Here is a 13,887-nt window from a genome sequence, read left to right as displayed (position 1 = left end):
GTGGGAGTCAGAAGAGCTGGAGAAATGGTGCTATTTTGGGAAGGAATAAAGCAGAACTGAAGGAGGAGTAGACAAACCTGTAGCGAAGGAAGTCTGGTTGGTCATGAGACACTCTACAATAGGGCTGAGTATCACCAGAGCAGAGTGAAGAAAGCAGATATTGGAGAAGAAAAGGGCTGAGGTTAGAGGGATATACTTTGTGGCGGGAGAGAAGGGGCAAAGAAGTCAGGAGTGGAGTGGAACAAAACAACAGCAAAAGACAGGGATGGGAGGAAAGGGGATTATCATAATTGTAGTTATTAACAATAATATTCCTGACTCCGCTTTGAGCTTTCATTTATCTTTAAGCAACATGAGTGAAATACTTACTACGTCCCTGTGAGGCATGCAAGTTTCAATTAATGTTCTGAGATCCTGGGGTGAAGATTTTGTATAGGTACACAGTATTGTCATTATTTTCAAGTTAATCAGCCACATTCATATCTAGTGCAAGTCCACTAAATTGAAGTCAACTGAGTTGCATCTAATTACATGAGGAATGAATTTGGCCTGTGGGGTTCAATGCAGTATATCCCCCTCTTTCTTTCCACACCTCTTGTAGCAGAAGGGAATGTCTTTTTTAGAAAAGAGCACAACTGGGGCTTCATGTACTGCCTCAGTCACGTTAGTCTTACTTTTAAAATAGAGATTTTTAATGACAAGTGAAATCTGAGATTAGTGCAAGCAGCAACACTGGTATTTAGTGCTACAACCACAACCACTTAATTTCTTTGTTTCTGAATGCTTGTCAGCACAATTGTGAGTTTAAATACCAATTTGGGCTGCTTCTGTGCGTTTCCCAATAAAAATAATCTATTGTCATAGTATATTCATTGATATGCCATCTATCATTGCTGTAAATCATGTAGGATTCCTTTCCTTATTGAGATTTTCGTTTCAGGGCCTTTGCTTTTGACAGAGCTACAAAACGATGCCATTGGTTCTCTTTCAATAGCATGACGAATGGAGTGAGGAAGAAGCAAGACCACGCATTTGATCTATATGAAAAGAAAGGTAACTGATTTATTCCCCAAGCACAGAGAAGGGAGTCAGCAAGTGACCTTTATGACTGTGTGTCTTGCCTGAGGAAAGGATGGTTTGTGCATTCGAGGAGTTGATATGTTGTGCCTTAGAACTCTCTGTTTACAAGATGCCCTTTATCTTTGCTGAGATGCACAGCACAGTGATGGACTGTATATTTAAGACCCTGAGTTGTGTGACCTTTGGTATTTAAGTATCATATTACGTGCTGGATTGCACTGCCGCTTACTTTACTACTTGAGGGCCTAATCCAGTGGGTCATTGCCTTAGGATTGGGTGCTGTTCCTGTTTGGGTCACTGATGTCAGTGTGAGCTGAAAGTGCTCAGAGTGTGCTTTTGGTAAATGAAAAATATTAATTACCTTTTCAGTAGCATTTTTGATAGTGTTTAGGAGTAAGTATTTTGAAAAAAAGGCACTTTTGTGGAAATGCTAAAAATTATGACATGACATTATAATCGATTTTTAGCTTTTGCACAAAAAGCTGCATGCCATTCTAGAAAAAAACAAAACATAAAACTTTTCTGGAAAAAAAGGCTACTTTTTCAACAAAAATCTTAATTCGAAAAATGTTTACCAGCTCTAATTTTCAACAAGTAAACAAGACTTTCCACTAGGTTCTTATTTTTTCCGCTGTTTTCTTCTAACAGACTACATTAGAAACTGTATCATTGGTAAAGGCGCAAACTACAAGGGAACAATATCTGTTACCAAAAGTGGCATCCAGTGTCAGGCATGGAATTCTATGATACCCCACGAGCACAGGTAAGCATAGTCTGAACATAAGAAGGGCAGACTCTCTTGGAACTCTGCTGGTATTCTGTACGTTAAAGTTAAAGAACGTGGAATACAAACATGTATGGTGGGGTGTAGATCCTGATTCATTTTTAATTTTACAAATGAGTATTGGGGTCCTACTCCTCTTCCAGAACTTCAGGCATTTCACCCGTCACTCTCTGAAATGACCTTTCAGTTACCAACCTATATTTAAAATGAAGGATGTTTGGGAAAGATGGTAGACCAGATTCTGAATTCAGTTATGCCATTGAGTAACTGAGTTGCTCCATTGAATTCTGTAACCTAGTTATGGCCTAATTCATATCCCAGATCAAACAATTAAAGAAATCTGAGGATCTACAAACTTTCTCTGCCCGTGATCCAAAACAGTCGTATTCTCTTTTGCCAGGGCCCCAAGTTAATTATCTTTTATAGATGCAAATGTTAAATATTGAGATTACTTTTAACAATCATAAATGCCCCAAGATAGCATGACGGTGTATATTTCAGAAATGGGGTGGAGGTGGGGGCTACAGAGTGCTTTTTTGTGCTTCTGGCTGCTGCTGGGTAGATGCTTGTGCTGGGTGGAGGGAGTTGGGGTGTATTTCTGGAAGGAAATTGCTACGGGGGTTGGGTGGAGGTAAGTGCTGCTGCACGAAGATTACTCAGTGGAGGATGCTGCTTCTGGAATGCACTGAGTGGAAGTATGATGGGTGTAGGATTTCTAACCTGCACCGCATTTTGCTCTGAAGGAAGGTGCTGATTAAAGGTGTGTCCAGCCAGCTGAGTCTTGCAGCTGTGGACAGTGAAGAGAGGACAAATGATGAGAGGTGAACAGAGGGTGGGAGCAAGGAGCTGTATTAGGGCTGCTCAGGAGGATTATAGAGCAGTCTTTTCCTTCCTTTCTGCTGATGGCCCTAGCATTCAAATCCAACCAATCCATCTAACCAATTAGGCTATTTCTTTTTTAAATGGGAGTTAACCACACTGGAATCATAATACCAACCCTGGGAACCATCAAAGTCTCTATATATTTTAAAGTCAGTGTATCATATGTTTACAGCTATCTATACATGTTCTGGATGAGATGATCCATTAGATATCCCTTTTGACATTAGAGATCTAAAATTTGATGTTAAAGATGCGAGAGCCAAGTTCTGTCCTCATTTACACTTACAAGTGAAGTTACTCCAGATTTACATTAGTGAACAGTAATTGAGAACAGAATTTTTCTCTTAAATTTCCAGGGCACTGTAAAATGCTGCAAAGCCAATCTTTTGACTTCCCCCCAGGCCTTTGGGAAAGGGATAGTTTTACAAATATAGAGTGGCAGATTTGGGGGTGTTAGTTTATCGGTTCTAGGTGCTTGCAATTATTTTTATAGTTTGGTTCATGTTGCAAATCTGGTGGATTGTAAGCTTTGTTAAAGTACCTCAAGCCTGAGATACATATTTGAAATCAATAAACAAATCAATGAATAACTTCCCATTCATTTCCAGAGGAGCATTACCACTCTGACCTTTTAAGTACGGTTTAGAAACTAACCTCACTCATGAGAGAGGTTCTCAGAGGAAGTAGGCCTTAAAGCAGAGTTGCAAGCAAATGGTAGAGGATTTGAGGGTACTGGCTATCGTTTTTAGAATTAGTCATAATAAATGCACACAGAATTGTTTTGGTTTATATTTCCTTTCAGATTTAGGATTACATATATAATATATAAAATTAAATAATAACACAGCAATAATTGGAGAATGGTACAGTAGCTATAGGACTTAATTCTTGAGCTTAGGGCCTGATCCTGAAAGGAACTCAGAGCTTAGCTCATGCAGCACCTGAGACTTCAGCACTCAGCACCTTTCAGAATCATTCTCAGATACTACTTTCTTCGGCATCAGTGGCAAAACTCCCATTGAGGTTAGTGGTAGCAGGATACAGGCACTTGATTTACTGTAAATGTATTTGGTTAATATCTTTAGCAGTTTTACTTTTGCATTGTAGTAATGAATTTGGATGGCCGCAGCATCTGAGAAGCATTCTGTGAAGCTGACTTCCTCTCGCCTTGCGCAATAGATTTTGTTTGAAAAGGTCACGATAAACAAGGTGGTCGCATGCTAATTTTGTTTCTCAACATCAGAAAATTTGATTTCATCATTGGAGGCTTGAGTGAGATGGGACAGAAGCAAAGAGTGGAGTGTTTGGAATTTACTAACAAGTACGGTGGGAGTTATTGGGTCACAACATCTGGTTATCACAAGGTGGCATTTGTGATGGAAAAAAATAGGTTTACTAATTTTGCATAAGCTTTTCCTCAAAACTTGTACTTACTCCAGACTCTGGAATGTTGTGCTTTGATGTTAAAATGATTATGCTATTGTTATTACTCTATATTCCAGTTGTGCCTAGATGCCCCAACCAAACCTGGGGCCCCATTAGGGTTGCCAACTGTCTAATCACAGAAACACAAACACCCCTGCCTCACCCCTTCTCTGAGGCCCCAGCCTGCTCACTCCATCCCCCCTCCCTCCATCACTCACTCTCCCCCACCCTCACTCACTTTCACTGGGCTGGGACAGGAGGTTGGGTAGCAGGACGGAGTGCAGACTCTGGGCTGGGGCCAAGGGGTTTGGAGTGTGGGAGGGGGTCTGGGCTGAGCCTGGGGCTGGGGGTTGGGGTACAGGAGTGGGTGTGGGGTGCAAGCTCTGGGAGGGAGTTTGGGTGCAAGAGGGGGCTCTGAGCTGGGGCAGGGAGTTAGGGTGCAGGCTCTGAGAGGTAGTTTGGGGGCAGGAAGGGGCTCAGGGCTGGATCAGGGGATTGGAGTGCAGGAGGAGGTGCGGGCTCAGGCTGGGCGGCACTTACCTGGGTGGCTCCCAGTCAGCAGCATAGTGGGGCTAAGGCAGGCTCCCTGCTTGCTCTGGCCTCAAACCACTCTCGGAAGTGGCTTGCACACTCCTGTGGCCCCTGGGGTGGGCAGGGGGCTCCATGCACTGCCCCTGCTTGCAAACGCTGCCCCCGCAACTCCCATTGGTCACAGTTCCTGGCCAATGGGAGCTGTGGAATCGGCGCTTGGGGCAGCGTTCAGAGACCTCCCTGCCTCCCCCCTCCCATCCCCAAGGGCCGCAGGAATGTGCCAGCCACTTCTGGGAGTGGCGCGGGGCCAGGGCAGGTAGAGAGCCTACCTTAGTCCCACTGTGCAGCCAAACTTTTAGCGCCCTAAAATCTCCCGTATTGGCTTCAGAAGCCTCTGGCAGATAAGGCCTGATTCCGGGAGACTCCCGGCAAAACCTGGAGGGTTGGCAACCCTAGGCCCCATTGTTCTAGGCACTGTACAAATATAGAACAATGACATTTCTTGCTCTGAAGAGATTACAAATTAAATAGACAAGACAGACATGGGCAGGTTCAAAGAGATATAGGAGCAAAATGAATGGAATGATGGTTTGCAGGCTTCTTGTTCGTTCCAGAATGACTTCATCAGTGGCTGAAATTGCTTCTTTAGCTACTCCTGCTGGCTTGTGTTTCTGGCTTGCACCCTGAAGATTCTTTCTTTCCTGAGCTCACATGACTTGGGGAGAGGTTGTGCTACATGGGTCCTAGTGAACAGTTTTGTGTCTGAAGAGGGCTAACCCTGGCTGGTTCTCATCTTTCTCTCTTCCCACCATGGTGCTGTAGTATCTGCTGATGCTGCTTGTGCATCTTCTTCTGCCAGCTTGGATAATGCTGTACAGTATGAATGATTTCAGAAATGGTTTTGATCCTGATCCTCGGGTAATTTGGATTGACTGGTGCCAGGCTTTTGTAATGGTTATTTTTGAGCTGAGAGACTCTCTGATGGTAAAATAATAAAATGAAATACGGTAAAATGAGGAAAATGATTCTCTCCAAGGACCAAGAAAAGGAAAAACTCCCATTAAATTATGCTACAACATTGTGCTGATTGCAACCAGGATGTGAGTAATGGGTATTTTCCACCTCAATCTGTTCCAAGACTTAATTAACCAAAGGTTAAAAAAAGACACCAAATACATTTTTGGTGGTGTGGGAGTGGGCAGGGATTTTCCTTTTTTCCCCCTTTTGTTATTCATTCATACCGTGCAGTTAGCCAGCTGAGGCAGCAACTATAAGCTGTTCTTGTACTTCTTGTATGAGTTGGATCAGTTCTGCTAAATGAGTGCAACACCTGGTTAATTCAGTTTAAAGAGTAAAATGAAAGTGTAGTCTCTTCTAAATTGGGGATTTGCACTGATGACAGCCGTAACACTACTGCAACCCCCATCAGAGACAAGAAGAGTAGCTAATTAGCTCTGGAGAATTTGCCCCAGTTTCAAGCAGGGGTAAGCTCTACTAGTGCAAATAGTGTCTTTTCCTGTCTACACTGGGAGTTTCACCAGTCCTGCTACATCAGTGGCTGTAATTAGAGCAAATCCCTAGTCTAAACAAGTCCTAAGGTACAGCCTGAAGTACTCGCTCCAAAGGGTTCATCACTAAACACAGGAAATATATTTTTTACTTTACTGCAGTCCTACCTCCCTATGGGAATGATCCAAAATCCATTGAACTCAATGGGAATCTTTCTGCTGACTGCAATGACCTGTGGAATCACATCTTATGCCTTTGTTTCTCTCTTTGTATAAACCCTTTTACTCCAAGAGTGTGTAGAAAAGAAGTTGAATTAGCTTTTTAAAGAAAAGAGTCAATATTATGCTGTGAAAAGTGCAAGACTGAGAGCCATGGATATGATCTTTTGGTTATTCATAGAGTAGATATCTGCCAGGAACACATCAAGCTTCTTCATGTGCTAACTCATTGTGTCTCAGTTGTGTTCTCATCTGGAGGGTAGAGTAACATTTAGACTCTATGCCCGCTCAGTCTGGTCTCTCTGATAAGACTGCCAACAAGGGTGACAGTTAGTAGTAACCAAAGGCTGTTTTTACAGTATAGAGACACATCCATTAACTACTGTACTAAGAACAGCAACTATTCCGTATACTACCAAAGACATATTCTGGCATTGCTCATTAACAGCTTGGCTGAGACGGCTATAAATCAGTGACCAAGAGATGAATGGCTCTGATTGTCATTGCTAGTCTTATGAGCCATATAGTCTTCTTTTAAAATTTATAAATATATAATATTACAAAATATCCTCACTATATTCAGATAATCCCAAGGTAAGGGTACATTGATAGAAACTTTCCAGTGATTTTTAAGAAAGGAAGAAAAAGTGATCCAGGTAACTACAGGCCAGTTAGTTTGACATCTGTAGTATACAAGGTCCTGGAAAAAATTTTGAAGGAAAAATTAGTTAAGGACATTGAAGTCAATGGTAAATGGGACAAAATACAACATGGTTTTACAAAAGGTAGATCGTGCCAAACCAACCTAATCTCCTTTTTTGAAAAAGTAACAGATTTTTTAGATAAAGGAAATGCAGTGGATCTAATTTACCTAGATTTCAGTAAGGCATTTGATACCGTGCCACATGGGGAATTATTAGTTAAATTGGAGAAGATGGGGATCAATATGAACATCAGAAGGTGGATAAGGAATTGGTTAAAGGGGAGACTGCAACGGGTCCTACTGAAAGGCGAACTGTCAGGTTGGAGGGAGGTTACCAGTGGAGTTCCTCAGGGATCGGTTTTGGGACCAATCTTATTTAATCTTTTTGTTACTGACCTTGGCACAAAAAGTGGGAGTGTGCTAATAAAGTTTGCAGATGATACAAAGCTGGGAGGTATTGCCAATTCGGAGAAGGATCGGGATATTATACAGGAGGATCTGGATGACCTTGTAAACTGGAGTAATAGTAATAGGATGAAATTTAATAGTGAGAAGTGTAAGGTTATGCATTTAGGGATTAATAACAAGAATTTTAGTTATAAGCTGGGGACGCATCAATTAGAAGTAACGGAAGAGGAGAAGGACCTTGGAGTATTGGTTGATCATAGGATGACTATGAGCTGCCAATGTGATATGGCTGTGAAAAAAGCTAATGCGGTTTTGGGATGCATCAGGAGAGGCATTTCCAGTAGGGATAAGGAGGTTTTAGTACCGTTATACAAGGCACTGGTGAGACCTCACCTAGAATACTGTTCTAATGCTCTAATAATAATAATAATAATAATGCTCTAATAAATTTGTTAGTCTCTAAGGTGCCACAAGTACTCCTTTTCTTTCTAGAATACTGTGTGCAGTTCTGGTCTCCCATGTTTAAAAAGAATGAATTCAAACTGGAGCAGGTACAGAGAAGGGCTAGTAGGATGATCCGAGGAATGGAAAACTTGTCTTATGAAAGGAGACTTAAGGAGCTGGGCTTGTTTAGCCTAACTAAAAGAAGGTTGAGGGGAGATATGATTGCTGTCTATAAATATATCAGAGGGATAAATACAGGAGAGGGAAAGGAATTATTTCAGCTCAGCACCAATGTGGACACAAGAACAAATGGGTATAAACTGGCCACCAGGAAGTTTAGACTTGAAATCAGACGAAGGTTTTTAACCATCAGAGGAGTGAAGTTTTGGAATAACCTTCCAAGGGAAGCAGTGGGGGCAAAAGATCTATCTGGCTTTAAGATTCTACTCGATAAGTTTATGGAGAAGATGGTATGATGGGATAATGGGATTTTGGTAAGTAATTGATCTTTAAATATTCACGGTAAATAGGCCAAATCCCCTGAGATGGGATATTAGATGGATGGGATCTGAGTTACTATAGAAAATTCTTTCCTGGGTATCTGGCTGGTGAATCTTGCCCATATGCTCAGGGTTTATCTGATTGCCATATTTGGGGTCGGGAAGGAATTTTCCTCCAGGGCAGATTGGAGAGGCCCTGGAGGTTTTTCGCCTTCCTCAGTAGCATGGGGCATGGTTGACTTGAGGGAGGCTTCTCTGCTCCTTGAAGTCTTTGAACCATGATTTAAGGACTTCAATAGCTCAGACATGGGTGAGGTTTTTCATAGGAGTGGGTGGGTGAGATTCTGTGGCCTGCGCTGTGCAGGAGGTCGGACTAGATGATCAGAATGGTCCCTTCTGACCTTAGTATCTATGAATCTATGAATCTATGATTTGATTCCAAAAATTATTCTTTCACTTTTCACAAAGCCTCATCTTTTTTCACTGCAAATGGAACTAAAACAAGAATGGGACTAAAACATGAATTAGACATGGGCAAACAGATTCTGGAAACTTAAGAAATGATTCAAATATCACTCCAGTTCATAAAAAGAACCAGAACCCAAACTCCAACCTTTTCTTAAGTTTCTTAAATTTAATTATTGCAGACATGGTGGATGTCACCTTCTTCCTAATTTCTGACCGAACCCTCTGTTTTTGCCAATATCCATCTCAGGACATGACTGTCTCTGCTACGTCAGGCCCAATGTTACAAACTTAGTTGGATTTGTCCAGTGCCCCAAAGCTCACAGATTGGTTCTGGAGCTTCATTTTACTTTAAATCCTTGTACTGGAACAGGTTTTGATTTAAATCTGAGCAGGGACAAGTTCAAGGATGGGATATTTGATACATTGGATGAGGTACACCACATGTCGTGGTATACATTTATAGGACTCATGGCTCTTGAAAGGTGTGTTGTGGGTGGTGTTGATCATTGCAGCAGTGGACCTATGTCTGCATGTTTTGCATCTGTTGTTTTGGCAGGGTCTGGTGCTGCTTTGAGTTGGTAAGTCCTGGTCTATAGGTAGCATCCTTCTGATTATGAGCTTGGTGAGCTTTGGTGGTTGTTTGAAGGCCAGAAGAGGGGGTTTGGGAAAGATTTATTTCAGGACATGGTCCCCATCAAGTATGAGTTGTAATTATTTGATGATGTCTCATGAGAGTTCCAGTGTGGGGTGGTAAGTGACAACTAAGGGTATACAGTCAATGTTTTGGGGTTTTTTTCTGTATTGAAGCAGGTTCTCTTGAGGTGTTTATGTAACCTATTCCATGAGGCAATCTATTTCTCTGGTGGAGTGTCCTTGTTTGGTGAAGGTTGTTTTAAGTGTGTGAAGGTGTGTATCCCAGGCTTTATTCTTGGAGCATATTCTGTGGTATCTGATTGCCTGGCTGTAGATAACAACAGATTTCTTGGTGTGTCTGGGGTGGTTACTGGATCTTTGGAGGTAAGTCTGGTGATCTATGGGCTTCTTGTGTATAGTTTTCTGTAGTTTTCCATTGCAGATGCTGCTCATGGTGTCCTGGAAGTTGATGCTGTATGGGAGTGTTCTAAAGAGAATGAAGGATGGGTGGTGGTTGGTGAAGTTGTGGTGAAAATTTCTGAGGGAGTTTAGGTCATCTGTCCAGATGATGAAAATATCATTGATGTATATCAGGTATTTCATTGGTTTGTGGTGCATATTTTCAGAAATGCTTCCTTGATGTGACCTATGAAGAGGCTGGCATATTGGGGAACCATCCTACTATTCATGGCTGTTCCCATGGTTTGGAAAAAAGTGCTTGTTGAATGTAAAGTTCTTAAGGATGAGGATGAAATGGATGAGTTCAATGTGTTTTGGGTGGATATCTGAATGTCGTTCATTGTTGTGAAGATATCTGACACAGGCAGAGAGGCTGTCATGGTGAGAGATGTTGGTAGATAGGGAGGTGACATCCATGGTGGCAAGTATGATGTTCTGAGGGAGATTGTTAATGTTGTGAAGTTTCTGGATGAAGTTGCTTGTGTCCTGGAGAAAACTTGCCCTTTTTGTGGTGAGTGTTTTGAGAATGATTTCTGTGAGTTCTCATATTCATAAGCATGCTGTGGCCAGATATGATGGGTCTGGCTGGTTTCCCTAGTTTGTGTATCTTGGGGGAACATGTAGAAGTTCCCTGGGGTAGGTTCATGGGGGAGGAGGTTGTAGAGTTTCTCTTGGAGTTGTCTGGGGAAAGATTTGATGATATCCTTAAATTCCTTTGTGGTGTGGGTGTCTTTTTTTAATTCCTTATAGGAGGGTGGTGTTGAAGATTTGTCAGTTGGCCTTATTGATGTACTCATCACAGATGAACACTATGAGGGCATTCACTTTGTTTGCTGCTCTGTTCACTGTATGTTGGCTGGATTTCAGGGACTGTATAGCGGACCTCTTGGCCGTGGAGAGATTGTGGTGGAATATGATGTTTCAGGATTCCAGTCTTTTGTGATGTAAAGATCAAGTGTGTCATTTCCTCCACTGATGGGTGTCCAGTCAGATAATTCTTTTTTCTTATGACTGTCGGTGGGGATATGGTAGTTCTGGCTGAGATCAACTGTGTTGTGAAGTAATTCTTTGAGACAGCATCAGTGAAAGAATTCTTCCAGTTCTCTACATGTCAGTATGATATCAGTTTCAGTGGTGGGAGAGAAGTTCAATCTGTTGGAGAATACAGTAATTCAGTTCCAGTTAGGGTAGTTGTGATAGGTTGATGATTTTGGGCTGTTGTGTAGTGTCCATGTGGTAGGTCCTGGTGCCCTGGTTTATCCTGGAGGTGAAGTTCTGTGGGTTGTGGCGTTGTTGTTGTTATAGATGGTTCCACTTTTGTTTTTGTGTTACATGGCTGTCACCAGGATTTTTTTGATAGTTGTTTTGGGTTTCTTGTATGACCTCCAGGTAGGTTTCATGACTTTTCCCTTCCACTGTATGGGAGCATGTGATGATTTCTCATTTGAGATAGTCCCTTCCAGAATATGTGAGATGCAGGAGATTGCGCCTCAATTTTTCTGAAATCCTTTTGCAGAGCTGTTGAGAGTTGTATGTGGTTGTCAGAGGGTTATAGGTGGAAGTTCTCTGGGGATGTTGTTTTATTTCTTGCATTTGCTCAGGAAGTAGATGTTGCTGTTAAGTTTGTCTTCCATTTTCTTCGTGCTATGGAGTTTCCAAGTCAGATGGCAAAATATATCTTCCATTGTTGTTTGCAGTGTTGTTGCAGCCATGTTGGTTACAGGATATGAGAGGGACAAAGTGGGTAAAGTAATGTCTTAAATACTTCACTTAGTTTGATGGTTGAAGGTGTTGTTCCAAAACTGTGCAGGAGCATGATGCTAATTTCCTACCTGGTCTCCTTACGCAGCATCAGAATGTCAAAGTTTATATAGGAACAGAATGGAAACACATTCCAGAATGCAATGCCTGTTACCCCAAGTGTAAAATATAATGGAGGGTATTTTTTTATAATATGTTAAGAGTCTGGGTCAGTAGTTGTCATACACTGGTTTTCATACTGTAAACCCATATTACAACAAAAGACAGTTTCAGTACAGCTCTCCCATCTATCCATAAAGAAAAGTGATCCACCTGGACTGAGAACACACAATCTAAGGGACAGGTTTCAGAGTAGCAGCCGTGTTAGTCTGTATTCGCAAAAAAAAAGAGAACTTGTGGCACCTTAGAGACAAACAAATTTATTAGAGCATAAGCTTTCGTGAGCTACAGCTCACTTCATTGGATGCATTTGGTGGGGAAAAAAACAGAGGGGAGATTGATATACACACACAGAGAACATGAAACAATGGGTTTATCATACACACTGTAAGGAGAGTGATCACTTAAGATAAGCCATCACCAGCAGCGGGGGGGGGGGGGGGGGGAGAAGGAGGAAAACCTTTCATGGTGACAAGCAAGGTAGGCTATTTCCAGCAGTTAACAAGAATATCTGAGGAACAGTGGGGGGTGGCGTGGGGGGGAGAAATAACATGGGGAAATAGTTTTACTTTGTGTAATGACTCATCCATTCCAAGTCTCTCTTCAAGCCTAAGTTAATTGTATCCAGTTTGCTAATTAATTAATTAATTAATTAAGATCTTGGGAGACAGGCCAGTCCTTGCTTACAGACAGTCCCCCAATCTGAAGCAAATACTCACCAGCAACCACACAACAGAACCACCAACCCAGGAACCTATCCTTGCAACAAAGCCCGTTGCCAACTCTGTCCACATATCTATTCAGGGGACACCATCATAGGGCCTAATCACATCAGCCACACTATCAGAGGCTCGTTCACCTGCGCATCTACCAATGTGATATATGCCATCATGTGCCAGCAATGCCCCTCTGCCATGTACATTGGCCAAACTGGACAGTCTCTACGTAAAAGAATGAATGCACACAAATCAGACGTCAAGAATTATAACATTCAAAAACCAGTTGTAGAACACTTCAATCTCTCTGGTCACTCGATTACAGACCTAAGAGTGGCTATCCTTCAACAAAAAAGCTTCAAAAACAGACTCCAACGAGAGACTGCTGAATTGGAATTAATTTGCAAACTGGATACAATTAACTTAGGCTTGAATAGAGAGTGGGAATGGATGAGTCATTACACAAAGTAAAACTATTTCGCCATGTTATTTCTCCACCCCACCCCCCACAGTTCCTCAGATATTCTTGTTAACTGCTGGAAATAGCCTACCTTGCTTGTCACCATGAAAGGTTTTCCTCCTTTCCCCCCCCCTGCTGCTGGTGATGGCTTATCTTAAGTGATCACTCTCCTTACAGTGTGTATGATAAACCTATTTTTTCATGTTCTCTGTGTGTGTATATAAATCTCCGCTCTGTATTTTCCACCAAATGCATCCGATGAAGTGAACTGTAGCTCACGAAAGCTTATGCTCTAATAAATTTGTTAGTCTCTAAGGTGCCACAAGTACTCCTTTTCTTTTTGCGAATCTAAGGGACAGTTTCTGCTATCTTTATTCAGGTTGTTTAGCACTTTATCGCACAAGTTACCCCATAGAAATAGATCTATCTGTGTCTATATGTACTGAACACAATGGAAATTTAGTGGATTAGATTACTGTTAAATGACCTCACTTATGTGATAAACTTAATTACATTACTTCAACTCTGCAACTATTTGACAAGCACATTTAAATGTAGGAGACCCTGGGGTGAAATCAGTGGAGTTAGTTGCTAAGTAAGGTATTACTCCACAGGAATAAAGATGGCTGAATTTAGCTTTGGTCTTGTCATATCTTAAAATGAGAATGTATATGGTTTAAGGTAGAGGTATATGGATGTGTGTGCAGGCACATGTAGCGTGGTGGGGAAGCAAGCAAGAGTTTTTGA

The 13,887-nt window shown here is 41.8% G+C and overlaps 1 protein-coding gene across 2 annotated transcripts in view; it reads left to right on the top strand.

The window, feature by feature from the left end:
- HGF (hepatocyte growth factor) overlaps nt 1-13,887 on the top strand; it is an 81,963-nt gene that overhangs the window by 16,041 nt on the left and 52,035 nt on the right. For both annotated transcript variants that reach the window (XM_038414031.2, XM_038414041.2), the window contains exons 3-4: nt 941-1,053; nt 1,729-1,843. In XM_038414031.2, coding sequence (XP_038269959.1) covers nt 941-1,053; nt 1,729-1,843 — 228 coding nt within the window. The remainder of the gene's footprint in view (nt 1-940; nt 1,054-1,728; nt 1,844-13,887) is intronic.

Source organism: Dermochelys coriacea, chromosome 1 (assembly GCF_009764565.3).
Source record: "Dermochelys coriacea isolate rDerCor1 chromosome 1, rDerCor1.pri.v4, whole genome shotgun sequence".
NCBI classification, from domain to species: domain Eukaryota; kingdom Metazoa; phylum Chordata; order Testudines; family Dermochelyidae; genus Dermochelys; species Dermochelys coriacea.
The sequence above is the reverse complement of the archived record's forward strand: the minus strand, read 5'-3'. Positions and strand labels throughout refer to the sequence as shown.